The sequence below is a fragment of the Scleropages formosus genome, chromosome 17 (genome assembly GCF_900964775.1).
Source record: "Scleropages formosus chromosome 17, fSclFor1.1, whole genome shotgun sequence".
Classification (NCBI taxonomy): Eukaryota; Metazoa; Chordata; class Actinopteri; order Osteoglossiformes; family Osteoglossidae; genus Scleropages; species Scleropages formosus.
This window is the reverse complement of record NC_041822.1, coordinates 26,987,496-27,006,247: the sequence shown is the minus strand read 5'-3', so window position 1 is coordinate 27,006,247 and position 18,752 is coordinate 26,987,496. Positions and strand designations below refer to the sequence as shown.

The window sequence follows — 18,752 nt, the reverse complement described above, 5'->3', positions numbered from 1 at the left end:
TCCGTGTTCACTGTGCTCTCTTATACATTCTAGAGTAACGTCTGTGTGTGTGTGTGTGTGCGTGGCTCCATTCACCCCACATGCGAGACCCTCAGGATGAGCAGATGTGCTGATCTTTGAAAGGGGAGCGGCTGCCCCGCCGCGTGGCTCGGGGGATGCGATCCAACTCGGCGTAACGAGGGGCGAACGCAGGTTTATGGCTCAGTGTGACGGTGGAACGGCGCAGAAGTGAACAAACTCCTGCAATAAGTCGCATCAGAGGCCTTTCCACGGATGGTGCCAAAGGCAGTAAAGCACAGTACAGTATGTGTACGTGTCAAAATGATGGGAAGATAGGAAATCAAGTGTCCACTCATGTCCACCGATGTCCATTGTACCGCTGGGGTCACTACCTAGCACTTGAAGGACCTGGATTTGCACCCCACCCCCTGCTGTGGGACCCTTGATCAAGGTACTTAACAGTGAACTGCTGGAGTAAAAATTACCCTGCTATATATAGGAAGTGGATCTAATACCTTGTGGAGAAGGAGAAGCAGGTTTCAAGTTTTCATATGTCACGTACACAACCGTACTTTGTGCGACGTGGGGTGAAGCGCTTTTCCGACTGTCGGCGGTACAGATACAGTAAAAAAGGCGACAGAAACAAGTAGGAAGTGGGAACACGCTCCAGCAACACGAGGAATATATAATGATGAGAACTGGAAAGAAGAAGTAATAAAATAAATAGTACACTAAAGTAGGATACAATATGTGTAGCGCAATATTAAATATCAAAGGTTACATAAAAGTGCAATGTTGTGGGGGGGGGGGGGGGGGGACCTGAGCAAATATTGGGCTCAGTTAGTGCTCCTTGTGCACACAGTCCAGTCTCTGCTCCGCGGTGTTATTCTGCTTAAGATCCACCCAGTGGCCTGAGGGAAGAAGCTGCTCCTCACTCTCTCTGCTGGCCTTCAGGGAACGAAATCACTTCCCTGTTCGGGTGGCTGAGGTCAGGTGAGGTAAAAGGTAAGGTAAGATAAGGTAAGGTAAGGTAAGGTAAGGTAAAGGCATCTCCTTCTTCGCGCTGGTCATGATAAGCGCCGCAGTTCTGGAGCATCAGCAGCATCCTCTTCATCAGGCTCCGTCGACAGGGCGGACCTCCTGCGTGACGTCACACGCGCGGCCTCCGGTTTCCATGGAAACCTCCTTGGTCAGACCCTGCATCCTACCGCGGTTCCCTGCTCGTCACGTGCACCACTGCGGGTCCCGCGAACACGCCCCCCCCTCCCTTTTCACCCGGTTTTATTTCATTTGGCCGCTGTTTCATGTTCTCGTGTTTTTACCTTCAGTCACTTTCCAATTACTGTGGTTTTCGCACCCCCCCCAGCCCAAGCCCAGTTCACCGATGGACCGTAGGATGTAAAAGGACGCCCCCCCCCGACCCCCACTTCGCCCCCACCGCGCGGTCCACTCGAACCGGTTCGTCGGGTTGGACGGCAACTGCTGAGGACGATGAGGATGATGAGGATGAAGATGATGCTGCTGGGGTGAGAGAGAGAAACCGTGGAATCGAATGGCGAGGATGATGATGATGATGTGGGGACTAAGAGCATGACGAGGATGGAGGTGAAGGGTTCGGATGAGGGTGATGAAGAGGCCTCTCCTTCCTAGTGGGAAACAACAGCGGCGTCACTGACGATCCGCTTAGTATAGTACAAAGTTATTATTATTATTGTTGTTGTTACAATTGTTATCGTTATTACCATTATTGTTATGTTTTCTCATATTGTTATTAATTAATAAAATCGACGATATGAGCGCTTCTGATGCAAGAGACATGATCATGATGATTAAGAATCAGCCGCCTCGCGACACACAACGTACAGCTGACTGTTACATATTTCAATCCTCTTAGATGTGACGTTGAAGTGACACTGAAATATGCAACAACAAATAAATATATATAATGTTCATAAAGAGGAGGAACTGAGGTGGAAACAGCGAGAAAAGCGCACAGACCGACCGATGGACGGACGGACGGACGGACGGACTGCCTGTCGCTCCCGACACACACACACTTAGTTCGTCCGACACACTCTTCTTATTTATTATTATAGTGTCCGCTGGAGGCGGTGCTTTCCTCTTATTCCCCGGCCGTTCGGGCACCTCCGCTCTAATGGTTCGCATCGCTGCTGCTGCTGCTGGAGCCGAAGGTGACAGGTTCGAGCCCCAGCTGTAGTAGGTACTTCAGCTGCTCCAGTGATGTAGTAAATCTGTCCCAGAACTGAACGTATAGGGTGTGTAACTAAGTGTGTGTTTCCTCCCACGAAGGGTAGTTATAATGAACATGACAAACGCACATTTTTTACAGAACGTGTCCTTTCGCTGCACTGCGATTTTAGTTTTTAGGTGTGTCCATCACAGCTTCATTCATCCCCGCGTCCTTTGCCGCAGCTTCATTCCTCACCGACTGCGCAATCGTTCACCGAAGCTTCGTCCATCACACCTTCGTCCACTCCAGCGGCACGCTGCTTTCTCGCACTCCGCTTCCGTGCGAGCGCTGAGGCTCTGGAGGCCAGCGACAGCAGCGAGGGCCCACACGGGGGGCCCGGCACCGCCGGATTGCACGCCACGGCTGGGAGGCTCAGTGTGCGTGTGTGTGATTGTGAGCATGAGTGTGAGAGCGTATGTGTGTGTGTGGCTGCGCTCAGCCCAGTGCCCACTGCCCACTGCCCAGTGGCCAGTGCCCGGTGTAAGGGCTGGAAGAGCGAAAAGCACCGTCCTAGAGCCCTGGGGATCGCGACCCACCTTGTCGTCGTCTCGCTCGCTTTCCTTCCTCTCTAGGTGCGCTCACCCGTGTGGGACGTTGCGAACAGAGATGCTGAACCTTTTCTGCCTCTTCTCCGTTTGCCAGGTGGTCCTGAACCTGCCGCCCCCCCCGCAGTGAGACACCTCCAGATGTGACTGCTGCCTTCGGGGTGAACGTGTCCTACAGGAAGTCTGGGTACGATTCTCACCTGTTAGTCTCACCGAGACGGACAGGAAAGAGTCGAGCTGAAGCGGAGCTCGGAGCAATTCTCTCTGTGTAGGGAGTGTGCGCACGTGTGTGTCATGTGTGTATCAGAGAGCCCACGAAGCGCGTGTGCGACATCTCCGTCTCTCATCGCCAGCAAAGCCTAACCCAGCACGTTCTGCGGAAAACACGTCCAACCGAGTCTGCAAATGTCCAAAGTACCGCTGACAAGCCGCTCCTAACCTCCTCGTTTCCCCGGAGAACCGGGCCGAACGACAGAATGACTCTGAGCTCCTAGAACTGCGTTCCTTCATTCAGCAAAGCGACCTCGTGAGGCGCTCAAACCGTCATTATTGAATGGGAAGAAGCTGCCCCGGACAAAAAAACGTTCATTAAAATTAGCCTTAGGGGTGAATAAACGTGACATGTGACAGGTTAGTGAGGAATTTCTCCATTAATTTTCCATCTGTGCAAATAGGAATCGATGAAATCTGTAAACTGCGGGGGTCACTGAGCAAATCGCGTTCGCTGAACAAACAAACATCCCGCGTTGCTCCGCGTTACTTGACAATGTCGGACCTCGGCAGATGATCGAGTCGATGCCGAAGGTGCTCGTGTCTGCAGGGAAAGGCTTCGGAAAGGCCATCGATGCGTCGACTTCCACGCACCGCCACATCATGAGCAAGAGCAAAGAGGACAACCAGTTCTACAGCGTCGAGGTCGGCGACTCCACCTTCACCGTCCTCCGGCGGTACCAGAACCTGAAGCCCGTTGGGTCTGGCGCTCAGGGCATCGTCTGGTGAGCGTCCGTACGGCATGTGCCTTGCGCCTCACGCTTCTGCTACAGAACCTCAGCTCAAGGTTACGGTTAGAGTTAGGGTTTCAGTTAGGGTTACAGGTAATAAATACATGCAGCGTGGCGCCAGTCTGATGTGTCGGCCACTCTCTTCTCCCTGCAGCGCTGGCTATGACAGCGTCCTCGACAGAAACGTGGCCATCAAGAAGCTCGGTCGGCCTTTCCAGAACCAGACCCGTGCCAAGCGGGCCTACCGAGAGCTGGTACTCATGAAGTGTGTCAACCACAAAAATGTGAGTGTCTGCAGTCACCACCGGGGGCACCACATCTTCAGGTCAGAACTTCCTGGAACTCGTCTTTTTTCCGCCTCAAAAGCAGATTTTTGCTTCAGACACGAGAAGGTGACGCGGAGGCAAATTCGAGTGACGATTCTCACCAGGGTGGAAATGCTCTGCTCCAGTGTTCGCTTGTTCACGGAGCGCTGCGGCATCGCAGCGCTGTGGCTCCTCATCTCACCGACAGTCCAGTTATAGAGGTCTAACAATACAGCAGTTTTCCTTCGTTTTAATTCCACTTTTTCACTTTGTCCTTTTCTGAAACTGCTGTCTGTAGTGAAGTAAACATGAACGCCGGTGTCCCAGTGAGCCAGTAAGTGGCAGTAAAGAACCTGCGATCAGTACAGGAGTGCAGGACCAACTTTGACCACCTTTATTCAACTCGCTTCCACAGTGTTTACACATCAGCGGCAGGATGAGGAACGCAGCTCTTATTTGGGATGAAAATGTTGAGTCAGTACTGAACGGGTTTCTCACAAGCATCGTCATTGTAAATGTCCATGTTAAGGCAGCTCAGAAGTAAGGGCACGGTGGTGCAGTGGGTTAGCCCGGGTCCTGCTCTCTGTTGGGTCTGGGGTTCGAGTCCCGCTTGGGGTGCCTTGCGACAGATTGGCATCCTGTCCTGGGTGTGTCCCCTCCCCCCCCCGGCCTTGCACCCTGCGTTGCCGGGTTATGCTCCGGCTCCCCGCGACCCCGAATGGGTCAAGCGGTTTTGGATGGTGTGCACGCATGTCTCCAATGTAGCTCAGAGTAAATGAAAACATTCAAATAGAAAGTCTGAGTAGTTCTTATCTACTGTACATACCGTATGTTTACATCAACATTTATTCCTTTAACCAATTTTGTTCAGCAACAAAACAGACTGAACAAAAGTACCTCAGCAACAGACTCCGCAATTTGTGACTTTCGAAGCTCATTCGGTTTGTCCGGTGCCGTAGTTTTTGCCAACAGGCGTTACAGCTGCGTGTGGAATTGATGTGAAAGAAACTTGGATGCGATCGTGACAAACAGTGTGATGTAACTTTATGGAGCTGGCAGGAGAGAAGTGGCTCTAAGAGATTTTTTCAATGTGGGAGGGATTCAGCAGCTCTGAGGGACATAGGGAACTCAGTCCATCTTTTCACAGGATCTCTGCATTACATCATTATTTGGGCTTCTGCATCTTGCACCTTTAATTTGTTTTTTTCCTGGTGACAAAAGCAACTCTGGGGTTTTGAATTTCAGTAAAGTATGATCATTATAACATTATCATGAATTTCAAGTGGGTTTTTTTTGTCATTCCTCCATAGAGCTTCAAGTGAGGTCGATCATGTCATGGATTGTTATATTTATATTCTCTTTCAGATAATCAGCTTATTAAATGTGTTTAAGCCCCAGAAGAGTTTAGAAGAGTTCCTGGATGTGTAAGTAGAGCTGTGTGTGTAAACCTGAGCACAAGTGGAGAACAGGTGCAGCAACAGATGGTGTGAGGCTTTAATGGTAGGGGCAAAGAAAGTTCAAGGTAAACATACTTCAGCCCTCAGACACATATTCATTGTGTCACAGAAAAGGAACAGTACAGACTGACCCCACAGGTTCACACGGACCTGCACCACCTTTGTGAAACCTGCTGCTGCCCCACACACACACACACACACACACACAAATCTTTGGAGAAAATCTTTTACTGAGAGCACAATTCTAGTGCATTACAGGGAAGGGGGTGTTAAAGCCCATTTACAACTTCACTGAGCAGAACAAACAAATCGAATCAGGGACCATAAACAGGACTGAACCTCACACACAGGGTTCAGTCCTACAATTTCACATTGAACACATCAGCTGTTACAGGAGCATTCCTACACCACTGGACATCCCTAAAGTGCCTCCACAGACCCTTAAGGCACAAGAGGTCAGTTTGCCTACAGAAAGTGCAAAACCCAAACCCTGAGTGATCAATGAGCGCTGCTCAGTGCACAAACTACTCCCACTTTACTCCATGTAGAGCCTCTCAATCTCCTCTTTGTACATTTTGTGAACAACAGGCCTCTTCAGCTTCATGGTGGGACCTGGATGAGAACAGAGCGATGTGTCACATCTGACACCTTTCACACCTCCAGGCAACCATCCCCATCCCTGACCATACTCACCCAGCTCTCCACCCACTACGGAGAAGTCCCGCTCCAGGACAGTCCATTTCTGGATCTTCTGTGCATTGGAAGTAGCCCTGGCATTGACACGCGCCACACCCTTGCAGATGGCCTCATACACGGCCGGTTCCTTGTCGTCCTTGATATCTGACACACACGTGGCCACTACGCCAAGCTGCTGGAAGTAGTCCACAGTCTCTTGAGCCAGCAAGTCGGTTAGGTCCCCGGCCTCATCTACAACACACTAGAAACAAACGCCTCAATTTACCATGCAGGAAGAGAACCACTTTTGAATCCAGCAGGAATGAACTCCTGAATTGTTCATGCAGGACCATCTGAACTGGGTGGGAACAATACCTTAAGGGTGAGCAGCACAGAGAGGAACTTCCTCTTGTCTCCAACCAGCATGGCGTTGCTTACAAAGGGCAGCTCCTCCTTCACACGGTCCTCAATGGGTACTGGTGGAATATTCTCCCCACCTGCTGTGATGATGAGCTCTACCATGTGAAGCAGACAAAGTGAGGAACCAGGAGAATGAACATTTTCTTACATGCCTCAAACTCACTATGCAAAGTATGGAGAATTGTCCTCCTGGTTCAAGGCAGCCATGGACTTCTTATGGTGTCCACTTCTGCTGCAAGCCCATGGACTCTCAAAACCAGACCTCCACATATTACAGATAAGGGTTGCTCCCCTTTAGGATGGATGTAACATCCACGAAGACTTCTCCAGCTCCATGTGGACTCACCCTTTATCCTGCCAGTGATGTAGAGGAAGCCATCATCATCATGCTTGCCCACATCTCCAGAGTGCAGCCAGCCCTCCAGGTCCAGTACTTCCTCTGTCTTGTCAGGCATGTTCAGGTAGCCCATGAACACATGGCGGCCCCAGTAACATATCTCCCCATTGCCATCCACATCTGGCTTGTCCAGCTTCGAATGCACTCCCAAAAGCTCCCTGCCACAGCTGAGGACAGGAGATCCAGCTGATGCCAATAGTAGCAGGACAGCTGTCCATGGTCTAATGAGTCCCTGCAGGAAGCCTACCTCATGATACGGAAGGCACCCTCCCAGGACATGGTGTGGGGTCCTGCGCTCTCGCTCATGCCATACAGCTCATAGAGAGGAATTCCCAGGCTCATGAAGTATTCCAGTGTCTCCTTGGCAATTGGCGCAGCCCCTGTGTAGCATGCCTTGCAGCGGTCCAGGCCCAGTGCCTGTCTCACCTTCTTGAACACCAGGTTACTTGCAACCATGTAGCCCCAGGGCACTGTGGGATTCCTACAGGACCAAAAGGAAAAGTAGGATAGGATTTAGAGCACATCTTCCAGCTGCTATCTGTATAGTAAAAATACCACTTCTGTGTTGTGGTGGAGGTGGGAAGCTGCAGCAGTTCAGGACATCATCCTCCCACATGCACTGTGGTCACACCTGGCAACTCACCCATTCATGGCATTATAGCTGGCCTGCAGCCCAATGGACTTGGCCCAGTCAGCTACCCACTTCTTCACAGTGGAAGACTTTGCTTCAACAGCCTTCATCTTCTCCTGAATCTTCTCGTAAACTCTTGGGACACCCAAGAAAGAGGTGGGACGAACTTCGCGCAAAGTGTTGACTAGGGAGCCCTGCGGTGGAATACAAAGTGCACAGTTTTGGCTGTGATTATGGATGCCAAAGATAACACAAGAGCCATCAACTCCCCCGGAGGGTTTTGAGCAACCTTCAAGGCATCTGCGTCAGCAAAATACACAGTCCCGGCATAGCGCATGCAGATCCATATGTCATTGACTTGTGCGGCCACGTGGCTGAGAGGCAGGTAGCTGACAATCACTTCCTCGCCCTTCAGTTCTGTCATGACTCCTACCATGTTTGCCATCCATGTCACCTGTCAGCCAAAGAGAACCAAAAATGGACATTACAAAGGGAGGAAAGGATCTGGAAGAAACCTCAAGCCAGACAGCAGTTACCCTACAGAATCAGAACAGCTGGACAAGTATCTCACAGCAGTCTGCTCATACAGCCCCAACTCACATTGTCATGGCTCAGCATGACACCCTTGGGGTTGCCTGTGGTGCCCGAGGTGTAGATGAGGCTACAGCATTCATTGGCCTTCTGGCTGGAGATTATCTGGTCCAGAATGTCATCTGGCAAACCTTGTCCAAGCTGGAGAAACTCTTCCCACTGAAAGATGCAGGGGAGTGTTCACTGACATTACATAAAGCCTTCCAGCACTCATTCTAGGACATAGTTCCAAAAAAAACAGGTCAGGTGGACACCTTCAGGAACAGCATCCTCACTGACTGACCTGACCTAGTCTTACCGTGTACAGATTTGGAAGCTTCTGCTCCAGTTCATCTTTGTACTGGATGATGGCTTTTAGGTGTGGTAACTGGTCTTTCACCTGAAGGACAGGTAAGTGTCAATGGGTGTACACAGTCTTGCCATGAGTGGTTTTCTGAAGGAGTACAGCTCTGACCTTCAGGATCTTCACTAGTTGTTTGTGGTCTTCCACAACCACAATGTTGGCCTCACAGTGGTCAGCCACATACTGACAAGCCTCTGGGGAGTTGGTGGTGTAGATGCCAACAGCCAGACCTCTGACAGACACACACATTACTACCCAACACCAAGGTATCTCATATCTGTCCTCTTAAGAGGACAAAAACATGCTCTATTGAATCTTTAAGCAGGTGGTCATTTACCCAGCCATGATGCAGCCAATGTCTGCAATGAGCCACTCTGGCGAGTTGAAGCCCAGGATGCCAACTCCATGGTAACGCTCCAGCCCCAGCTAGAGAAATTTGGGGTAGGGGCATTTAAAAAAAAAAAACCCCCCAACAACAAAGTCAACTTCACCCATATTACCACACATTTAAGTCCTTTGACCAACATATTTGTCACCCCATGAACTGGTTCTCTAGGACTGGAGTCCACAGCTTCCTGTCCCCCATCAGCCCTGAGGGACTTCAAGGAGATTTGCTGATAGAAAAAGTGCTCCTGCTGACTGGGCAGAACCCACCCAGAAATCTCACCTTGAGGAAGCTCTTGGCTGCTGCACGGCACTGCTGGTAGTACTCATGGTAGGTTAGCGTCTCCCACTGACCCTGTTGCTTGGCCACCAGAGCAGGCAGATGGCCGTAGCTTCCCACCGTCTCCTGGAACATCTGCATGATGGTCATGGGGGTCTCCGAGCCAGGTCCTGACGAGACCATGCGGAGCTGGACAGGCTGGTCCCGGGCACTGCTCCACAAGCACTGGGCAGGTGCTAGAGCCACCTCATGGTATAGCTGCAGCACCTCCCCTTTAGGCCCTTTGTATGGGGGGGGAGAACAGCAGAGCATGAGGGTCAACACAGTGGACACTACCTTAGCAGATCACACAGCTCCTTCCCACAGCACAACTAAGTTACAACCACCTGCAGCAGCAGGTCATCCTGCTAAGCTGTTTCTGGCTATCAGATAACAGGGAGGGAAGCGGAATGTCAACACCCACCAGTTGGTGGCAGTTGAACCGGCTTGGATCCAACGCAACCTGAGCAGGGCATCTCACTCAATGGGACAGAGGAGGAGTGAAGTACCTTTCAAGCCATCACATGAATGCTTAAAAGTTGGGGACAACAAGAGGCAGACCTCAGGTTTCTGAAGGGTTCTACCGGGCCCCTTAGGTGGCAAATGTTTGTTCCCTTAATTCTACTGGAAAGAGCTCTCCCCAAACATCTCAGAACCCCAAGGAAGTAGAGTGGTCACAGCAATTGTAAGTACGGGTGAAAAGGGATGTTCCCCAAACAGCAAAGTAACAAGAGCTTCTTTCTTGGGTCCACTTGCCACAACATTTCAGGGCATGTTGCCTTTAGTAGCTAAGCAAACCTTGGTGGTGAGGAGATTATCTGTATTCAGAACTGAAATCCCTCAGAAACCCATCCAAGCGCTGCTAAAATAAACATAGATGTCCAGATTCTCCCCCCCGCCCCTCAAAAAAAAAAAAAAAAAAAAAAAAAAAAAAAAAAAAAAAGTCTGAGAACAAGTCCATGAGGCTGTGCGGTAAGGAGATGGACTTAGTTACCTTGGAGTCCTGGAGACTCCCTGCTGGACCGCATTGGACCAGGTTCGGGCACCTCGTTGTTCTCCTGGTCCACTGCGAAGGCTGTGCTGCTGGGCTGCTTGCTGAAGGCCGGGGTCTCCTCAGGGCCCTGCTCCTCCAGTCCACCAGCCCACTTCCCCAGTCCCTGGGTTGGGCCCCCCTTGAGCATGGTTTGGGGCTCTGACCCCATCTGCTCCTGCAACATCCTCAAGCCTGGTGACAGCTCTGTGTCCAGGCAGGGAGCGCTCCTCATGGCACCCAGAGCACTGTCCAACACAGAGTGATGTTAGCTTCTAACTTCAGAGATGAAGACCAGAGCAGATACATCTTGGAGAGATACTGTTAAAGTAGAGTTTCACTACAGTCCTGCTTGCCAGGTGTCCTTAAGTTATCCTGCTTAGTGACTACAGGAAGAACTGTTCATCTGACCACCGATGAACAGCTCTACTGAAGAGTACGAACGAGAGCAGCACTTCACCCCAACTGTCTCACACACACCCCATGTTCTCTAGGCTGGTTGGACACTGGGAGTCAGCGTTACAGGTGGACACGCACCTGTCCGGTTTGTCCTCTGGAACCCCCTCGTGACAGAGGGCCTCTTCATCAGGACGTCCTGGTCTGTTCACAGACATCTTATAGTCTCTAAGCAAGAGCAGGTCAAGAGTCAGTTGCACACAGCAGATGGAGGACCACCCAATCGTCTCCCTCCAGCAGCCTACAGATTTCGTGGACTTCGTCTCACATCTCATCAGCCAGAATCACGGCAAGTGCGTCTGCAGACGTCGCTGGATCTCTTTGAACACTTTTGCTGATGCCTAAATCCCCCCCACCCTCACATTCACCGCATCCAGAGCTTCTGCTGCACATCCTTCAACATACCTGTCCCTCACAAGAGGGTCCTTAGAGTGGTTCTGCTGCAGGTCCTAAATGCCAAGCCCAGCTGCAACACGTTGGCTATTGGGGTTTGCGGCTAGAGGTTTGAGCCTTGAGGCACAGGCCTTCTCTGAGCAGCCCTTTGCCACAGGCCCTTATATACAGTCCTCACATGGGGTTGCAACACAAGAACTCCTTGCGAGACACTGGTGTGGGGAAAGAGCGAGTCGGGGCGGCCGAGGGCACCCTTTTGAACGACGACGACACACACGTCATGACCTCGGACAGGGCTACATTGCATTTCCACGTCAACCAACACTTGCGTAGAAGTGTCGGAAGGAAGATTCTTTACCCAGGAGGACAGGGCAGGAAGCACTCATTTGGGGGCCATGTTTCAAATGGAACTTGATGGCCAGAGGGAATTAAAGCCAGTTTCCCCAACAGGTTTTTAACTTAAGCGCAGACTGAAGCGGCACAAACAGCAGCAACAGTAAAGGGTGTAAAGACAAGCAGGAGGGAGATGCACCCATATAGACTGGATATTAACATTATGAATAAGTGCCAGCTACGGGGATTCACACACACTTTGTTTAAACCTACTGCCAACACAAAAGGTCACAAGTATTCAGGAGTGTTAGAAGGAACTACAAGATAGTCCCAAAAGCCCTAGAGGCATAAGAGACCCCTGCTGGTAATGCAGCAGTTAAGAGCTGCAACTCTGCAGCGCCACCTAGTGACCCAGCAGCTGCACTTTTTTCCCCCAGAACACATTCCGGAAGAGAGCGGGTGACCCCATGAAAACCGCTGTCGGAGAGCGTGCATCAAGCCCACGGGTCTGCAACGATGGCGTGTCCAGAGGCAAAGTTCAGAACCATTGCATCACTCACAGCGCTTACTCAAGCACACGATGGTTATTGGACCAGGGGGCAGCATTACACAAGTCTGGAGCAGAGCAGCTAGAGCCAACAAACAGCAGCTTTGCTCAAGCAGCTGTGGAGCTCTGAGCCTCAGAACTCAACCAGGAGGCAAACTAACCTGCTCTCCTAATAAACAGCAATACAGAACCCCTCACCTTAGTCACCTGGTCCCCCCCACAGTTAAGCTGTGCAATAAGTGAGACCACACACACCTAACATAACTCACCTCAAAATATCCGGAGGCACACACTAACAACTACAGAAGGCTTGAAATAGAACTTTCAGAGGAGATCACACAGTACTCACCTACTCTCCAGAGCACTATCCCTAGGAACCAGAGCCCAAGATCCTCCCTGCCAGCTGTGACTACTTACCTTCTGCACAGCCACTCCCATTAGTCAATTAGGGGACAAGGAGCAGCTGGAGGCCCTCAGTGCTCACATCAAACACCCAGCACAGGTAGGCACGATAGGAGAAACCCACCTGTAGCTGGGTCCCTCACTTCGCCACAAACCTGGATTTCAGCTGCCTTTCCACATGTTCTTGTTTATTTATACAGTTATTGTTTCATTACTGCACTATACAGTTTACCATCTCATCACCCTGCCTTTACCCTGCCCAAAGAGTCATAGTGGCTTTGAAAGGCTGAAAACTTACCTGTGAGGGAGCCTGGATGCCAGCACCTCTGTCTGTGTGTGTGTGTGTGTGTGTGTGTGTGTATATATACTACGCTACACAGCTGTTAGCAGCTAAATGGGAAAGAGAGTAAAGTTCATCCCTCGCTGGAAGAAGCTGTGCACCACATGGGGGTGGGAGGACGGTCAAAGGACAGTAGTGCGATGAACTGAACTGGGCTACAATGTTCAGTGAAGGAAGATGTGCCGGATGAGCACTGAAATATCTCACCTATTTGGTGTGTGTTGGGGGGGGTTGGGGGCGCAGTGGGTAGAGCTGTGTGCTCACAATGTGATTTGATCCAAGCCGTTATTCCATTAGGGGCGAATCCCTGGGGACTGTCAATCACAATGTTCCTGCCTCCTACCAGCTCGCACACTGGGAGGGACGCGTCCCATTGCCCCCAGCGGTGCCCCAAATCAGCGGTACCCCGTGTAAATGACCCGTAAACCGCAGTATCAGAATTACCTTCTTGTACCCTGGGAGGGGGGTAATGCTTCAGACACGAACACTCTAATCAATAACTGACTCACACACATGGATTCACTGGCTGATACTTGATTTATTGGACACTTTTGTAGCACAGACACTTTCACCAGAACGGTCCTGTCTGCTCATGGGGGGTCTCAGCAACGTACCACCATACCTAGAGCACAAAGCTTTCACTACATGCCTCTGCGTTCAATCTACTCAAAATCGTTGGAGAAAAATCAGTGTTGCACAAGTGCAGGTCATGTGAGCAGAAGCCCAGGGCTGCAACGTTCGATGTGGTGCTGCTCCGCTACCCTGGGGGCCATTTCATCTGCCGCCCGCCCAGCACGTGCACGTGGAGGTGGTAGACAGACTGGGAGCCGTGCTTCCCGTCGTTGATCACTGCAGACAGACAAGCAGCAACACACAAGATCGTTCCAGATGGAGGCCACAATCAGTGTTACAAACACTGCCACTTTTGCATCCTCCGCTTCTCCCCTTCACACTCACCGACCCGGTAGCCCTCCTGCAGCCCCTCGCGTCGTGCCATGTTTTTAGCCACCACTAGGAGGTGACCTAAGAGCTGGGGGAAATGACAGCACATGGAGAACATACACATCGACATTAAACCTGGCAGACACAAGTATGTCCTTTAAAATACACTATTAATTCCAAATGCTGTTGTGCAAAGTGGAGCAGCAGTAAAAGAAAGAGCGTTTACACTGACAGGATCTGATCGCAGGAGTGCTGTGCCAGCTGGTGGTGCCACTCACAGGGGGTCCAAAAACCAAAAGCCTGAGGCTCTCAATTTCAGCCTGAAGGGGATGGAATGAGCTCCCTGTGTCCCTCAGAGCTGCTGAATCCCTCCAACAGCAAAGAACAGTCTCGAACCCATCTCCCCGAGACCACTTCTCTCCTGATCCCCTGACAGCTCCGTCAATGAGTCCAACAGCATCTGCTGTGATCATCTGCATATTTGCTGTTTGAATGTTACTTCTACAGGAGCTACTGGAGGGATGTGAACCAACAGTGTCATGGTGTCTCCCACAGAGGCTGTGTGCCCACAGTCCTGCTCCTCCTGAGTCTGAGTCTAAAGCTCTTTGTTGTTGGTGCTCTTTGCTGACTCTCAGTTGTGCACCCGGGAGACGAATGAATGTAAATGTAGATTTATTTATTACTTGTTTTTTTCAGCTGTACCATTATGGCAGTCAGAGTTCCGGAAGAGACGGGGAAAAAAAGGAGGAGGAAGAGGAGGAGGAGGAGCCACCGGCCCCCTCACCCACCTCAGCGTCGTCGTCTTTGGCTTCGCTGATCCTCGGGATGGGAATTCTGGGAATGACCAGAAAATGGACAGGAGCCTGAGGGTTGACGTCCCGAAACGCCACACACTGACAAGACAGGTGAGAGAGGTTAAGAGGTCAGACCGACCGGGGACAGCAGGAGGTGCTTGCTGCTCAGCTGAAGAGAGAGGGGTCAGGGGTCAGAGGTGTCTCTCTCTCTCACACACACACGCACAGAGGCTCTGCCTACACGGCATGGCCACACCTTAAGGCTTAACTTAAGCCAGGGCTCGAGTAAGCGAGTCCCCACCCTGCGGTCCTCGAAGATGATGTCTGCGGGCAGGGAGCCGTCCAGCACTTTGGAGAAGATGGTGGCTTCGGGGCTGCCGTATCTCCTCCTCCAGGCTTCAGCTGCCAGGGCTTCTTCTTCATCGCGTCCCTTCGGCGCGCAGTAACGGCGCCTCTGAGTCTGACTCGGAGTCTGTGCGGCACAGACAGCGACAGTCAGTGAGTCAGTGTGTGTGAAACAAACAATTCAATTCAAATTGTGTCAAGAAGAAGTGTGTAAGTAAACGGGAGCGACGCGACACAGCCAGCCAGGCTGCGTAGTAGACTAGTCTAGACTAGTCGCTAGCGTTAGCGCAACAAGCCAAGCGGCGCACGACGCGAACCGACCCCCCTTCGGCTCGTACCTCCGCACAGGCAGCGACGGCGCGCGAGGAGAGCGGCGCGCGGAGGGGAAGGGCGCTGACCGCGCGAGGCAGCGCGCGCACAGCCCGAGTCGCAAAGCTCATGCTGCGGGCTCCGCGGCACCGAGCTTCTGAACTACAATCCCAATGGACCTACGGAGCGTAAACCGTCTTCGTTGGTTGATTTCCCGGAAATACGATGACGAATAGCCATAGTCGCCCACCAAGCACCAATCGTCTTTCAAGAGGAACCTGTAACCCGGAAGCGGTTAGCTCCAAGGTGCAGCACGCACGGAAGTTACATGGCGGTCTGGATGAGGTCGTCCTGGCGGCCGGCGGTGGCGGCGCTGAAACCGCGGCCCCCGCTCACAGGCCACCGGGCCGTCCACTCGGGCCCGGAGCCGGCGGAGCCGGCGGAGCGCAAGCAGGCGCTGTACCCGGCCGTCGTGCCGTCGCGCACGGCCAAGAGCAAGTGTGCCAAGCGGCGGAGGATAGAGCAGTTCTGCAGCCAAGTGCGCGCCGCCGGCGAGGTCGCACTCGACGCCGGCGGCGAGCGGCTCCGACTGCTCACCAAGACGCAGCGGCCCAAGTTCGTGGTGCAGCCGCAGACACTCGCCATCGGCGCCGACCGCTGGTACCAGCACTTCACCAAGACGGCCTTCGTGCCGGGCCTCCCGCAGCGCTTCTTCTTGTGTCCCGGCGCCGTCCTCGTCGAGGAGCAGGAGGAGGGCGACCGGCCGGCGGCGACGACGGCGGCGGCCGAGGAGCTCGTGTCCGAGGTGCGCGCCCTCGTGAGCGACGCCCTGCTGCAGGAGAGCTACCACATGAAGAAAGCGCGAGCCTTCCTGGGCAGAGCGCAGGAGCACCTGGTGGCCCCTTTCCTCACCAACGTGGTGTGCGCCGTCACCGGGGCTCTCAGTAGGCAGAGCGCGCTGCTGCGGGCCTCCAGTCTCGGCAAGTGACCAACGTGTGTGTGTGTGTGTGTGTGTGTGTGTGTGTGTGTGTGTGTGTGTGCGTGCGCGTGCGTGCGTGCGTGCGTGGGGTGGGGTGCGTGTGCGCGTACTGCCAGGCTCTGTGGGACTGATGGCTCTTGACACCAGGGTCCCGGGTCTGCAGGATGATATTGAGTTTGTCATCATCATTGACACAATGCGCACAAAGGTGATTTAAGTTCTGCTGACACCCTGATAGCAGCTTCTGCAGGTCCATTTGTCTGACACTTTTCTCACTTACGGTTACTGAGCCATTTATACAGCTGGGTAACATTAATGGAGCAGTTTGGGGTAATTACATTGCTGGAGGTGGGATTCGAACCTGCGACCTCTGCGTTCAAAAGACGCAGCTGTAACCGGTACGCTACCGGCTGTCCGGTTTCGTGCTCGCTGGGACTTTAACGTCGTGAAATATTTGCGTGCCTTCATTTGTTCGCTGTTAACGGAGTACCTGCGGTGTACTGGGTCGTGTGCTCCCCTCTGCTCTCCTCCTTAGACCTCAGGCCTGATGTCAATTTCTACTGGATGAGAGGACAGAGAACCATTCCACGGGGACACCGCAGCGGTCGCGTCGAACCCATCAGGTTCCAGATCGATGACAAACCACACTCTCAAATAAGAGTCCCCCAGCAGCTCCCGGAGGTTCGTAACGCCTCCTGTGGAGTGTGTTCCTCTTCTGCTGATGACAGACATCTTTAACGTGTGTGTGGTTCATATGGCTTTTTGGTGCTGGTGGTGATGGGGAGAGTGCGCTCACATGCTCTCCTCTTCCCAGTTCCTGCCCTTGGAGGCACACATTCCCCAAGAGGTTCCTGCGGTCAGCTACCCCCCAGACCTGATGCCCCTGTTCAAGAAGCAGTACGACAACAACGTTTCAATAGGTACCTGAGCTCTTGACAGCAGAGCAGCTTGACTGCGTCTCCATGGAAACCCTGCGTTAAAGCCCCTTTCCCCTGGGGCTGGTCTTGGGATGCTGGTGGCACTTCTTGATGACAGAGCATGATGTTGCATGTCTGTTCATGGCGAAGTTTATCTTCAGCTTATAAAGGAGTTTTAATGAACATGTATCCTTAATTTTGCTCGTGCTCGGAGCTGTGGATAGTTTCCTAATCCTAGTCAATGTCTTCCGAATGTGGATGTTTCAAAGTGGAATTCGGTCATAATGGTAATAATAAAGCAGCACGGGCAATTTTTCCTCCAGACCTGGCTTTGGAAGCATGGACACTGATCGCAGCTGATATTTCTGTGTTGTAAAATGGATGCTTACTGTGTTGCGACTGCGCTCCTCAGGGTCCAAGTTTGGCGACCCCTGTTGCTATGGCCACACGCAGTTCCATGTGGTTCAGGACCGCTACCATCGGGACCGGCTCATCAAGGCGGGGCTCCCTGAGCAGGTGGAGGTGGGACTGAGGGCCAACGCCATTGCCAGCCTCTTTGCTTGGACTGCTGCGCAAGCCATGTACCAGGGTGAGTACTGTGTTTTCTGCCATACGAGGTGATTAATTTCAGTGCTTCGTTCCAGTGGTTCATCTGTGGTGGACAAGTTTCATCCACGTGTTTGAGGACTTATTTCTTATCGCACACAATGGCTTTTGGCTAAGCAGTTTTTTTTTTCTGCAGTTTAGCGAATTCTGTGCGTTCCACCCTCGCCAGATGATGTCATCTTTACTGTACAGCTAGCAAGTAGCTGGCATTGAAGGTGGTGTGTGCGTGTGTGCGTGCATGAAATTAAAGTTCCATCTTCATCAGTTTGGCAAGATTCACTGGACTCTCAGCGGGGGGCCTGTGATTAGCCTGTCGCTGCCCTGCATTGAGGCTCGGCACACTATACACTCAGGTTTACTGGATCCTGTCCTGCCTTCCCCATCCTTCCCAAATGGTGGTGCTGATGAGGTGAGGAACCTTGCTTTGGTGCTCCTCTGAGCCTGAGATGCGGTGTGTTGCCGTGCTGCCACCTTCTGGCAGGAAGAGAAGGTGCCGAGTTTTGTGGAAGACACCAGTTCCAGCATCAGCACTCACTCTGGATGGCAGGGCCTCGGTGGACAAGCTCAAACAGCCGCCAGTGCCAAGCTGCTGCTTTTCCCCACTTTCTGGAGAGGGGATGTTGTGGCAGTGTGTTCTGCACCGAGTCCCAATCCCGAGACCTGGAGCTCTCCAACCCTGGCCCCAGCGCTCACTGCCCTGTATTCCCACGGTCTTTCCCCAGGTTTCTGGAGCAGGGAGGACGTGACACGCCCCTTTGTGTCGCAGGCTGTCATCACGGATGGACGCTACTTCTCCTTCTTCTGCTACCAGCTGAACACGGTTGCGCTCTCGGTGGACACGGACGCCGGGAACCGCAGGACGAACGTGTGCTGGGGCACCGAGAGCCTGCCGCTGTATGAGGCCCTGAGGGACGGCGAGCTGCTCGGCCTGAACCAGGGCGTGCTGGAGCTGCTGGTCCGTTTCCTGCTGAATGCCCCGCAGTTGGCGTGAGGAGTGTCGTATGTTGTATGTCCATCTCGTGTGTCAATAAAGTGGAACG

The 18,752-nt window shown here is 52.5% G+C and overlaps 4 protein-coding genes across 5 annotated transcripts; 2 read left to right on the top strand and 2 right to left on the bottom strand.

Moving 5' to 3' along the window:
• Positions 1-3,015: 3,015 nt before the first annotated feature.
• LOC108921947 (mitogen-activated protein kinase 10-like) lies at positions 3,016-5,530 on the top strand. The gene is made up of 3 exons (XM_018731734.1): positions 3,016-3,791; positions 3,952-4,081; positions 5,468-5,530. Exons 1-3 carry the CDS (start codon positions 3,580-3,582, stop codon positions 5,528-5,530), a joined length of 405 nt encoding a protein of 134 aa, XP_018587250.1. The 5' UTR covers positions 3,016-3,579.
• A 241-nt stretch (positions 5,531-5,771) lies between these two features.
• LOC108921946 (long-chain-fatty-acid--CoA ligase ACSBG2-like) lies at positions 5,772-12,868 on the bottom strand. Of its 2 annotated transcripts, none has more exons than XM_018731732.1 (15): positions 12,779-12,868; positions 10,887-10,973; positions 10,314-10,597; positions 9,284-9,561; positions 8,954-9,042; positions 8,728-8,848; positions 8,572-8,652; positions 8,283-8,432; positions 7,972-8,136; positions 7,695-7,876; positions 7,299-7,532; positions 7,001-7,218; positions 6,610-6,749; positions 6,253-6,496; positions 5,772-6,171 (listed from the first exon to the last, which is right to left on the bottom strand). In XM_018731732.1, exons 2-15 carry the CDS (start codon positions 10,961-10,963, stop codon positions 6,095-6,097), a joined length of 2,340 nt encoding a protein of 779 aa, XP_018587248.1. In that variant the 5' UTR covers positions 10,964-10,973; positions 12,779-12,868; the 3' UTR covers positions 5,772-6,094. The 2 variants fall into 2 exon arrangements, with proteins under 2 accessions (XP_018587248.1, XP_018587249.1); XM_018731733.1 differs by lacking the exon at positions 12,779-12,868 and adding an exon at positions 11,211-11,352.
• A 470-nt stretch (positions 12,869-13,338) lies between these two features.
• Positions 13,339-15,363, bottom strand: hint2 (histidine triad nucleotide binding protein 2). The gene is made up of 5 exons (XM_029259387.1): positions 15,240-15,363; positions 14,858-15,028; positions 14,551-14,655; positions 13,778-13,850; positions 13,339-13,669 (listed from the first exon to the last, which is right to left on the bottom strand). The coding sequence occupies exons 1-5, from the start codon at positions 15,339-15,341 to the stop codon at positions 13,578-13,580; spliced, it is 543 nt and encodes a 180-aa protein (XP_029115220.1). The 5' UTR covers positions 15,342-15,363; the 3' UTR covers positions 13,339-13,577.
• Positions 15,364-15,496: 133 nt separating this feature from the next.
• On the top strand, positions 15,497-18,752 carry mrps30 (mitochondrial ribosomal protein S30). The gene is made up of 5 exons (XM_018731537.2): positions 15,497-16,190; positions 16,725-16,870; positions 17,004-17,109; positions 17,519-17,695; positions 18,435-18,752. The coding sequence occupies exons 1-5, from the start codon at positions 15,539-15,541 to the stop codon at positions 18,701-18,703; spliced, it is 1,350 nt and encodes a 449-aa protein (XP_018587053.2). The 5' UTR covers positions 15,497-15,538; the 3' UTR covers positions 18,704-18,752.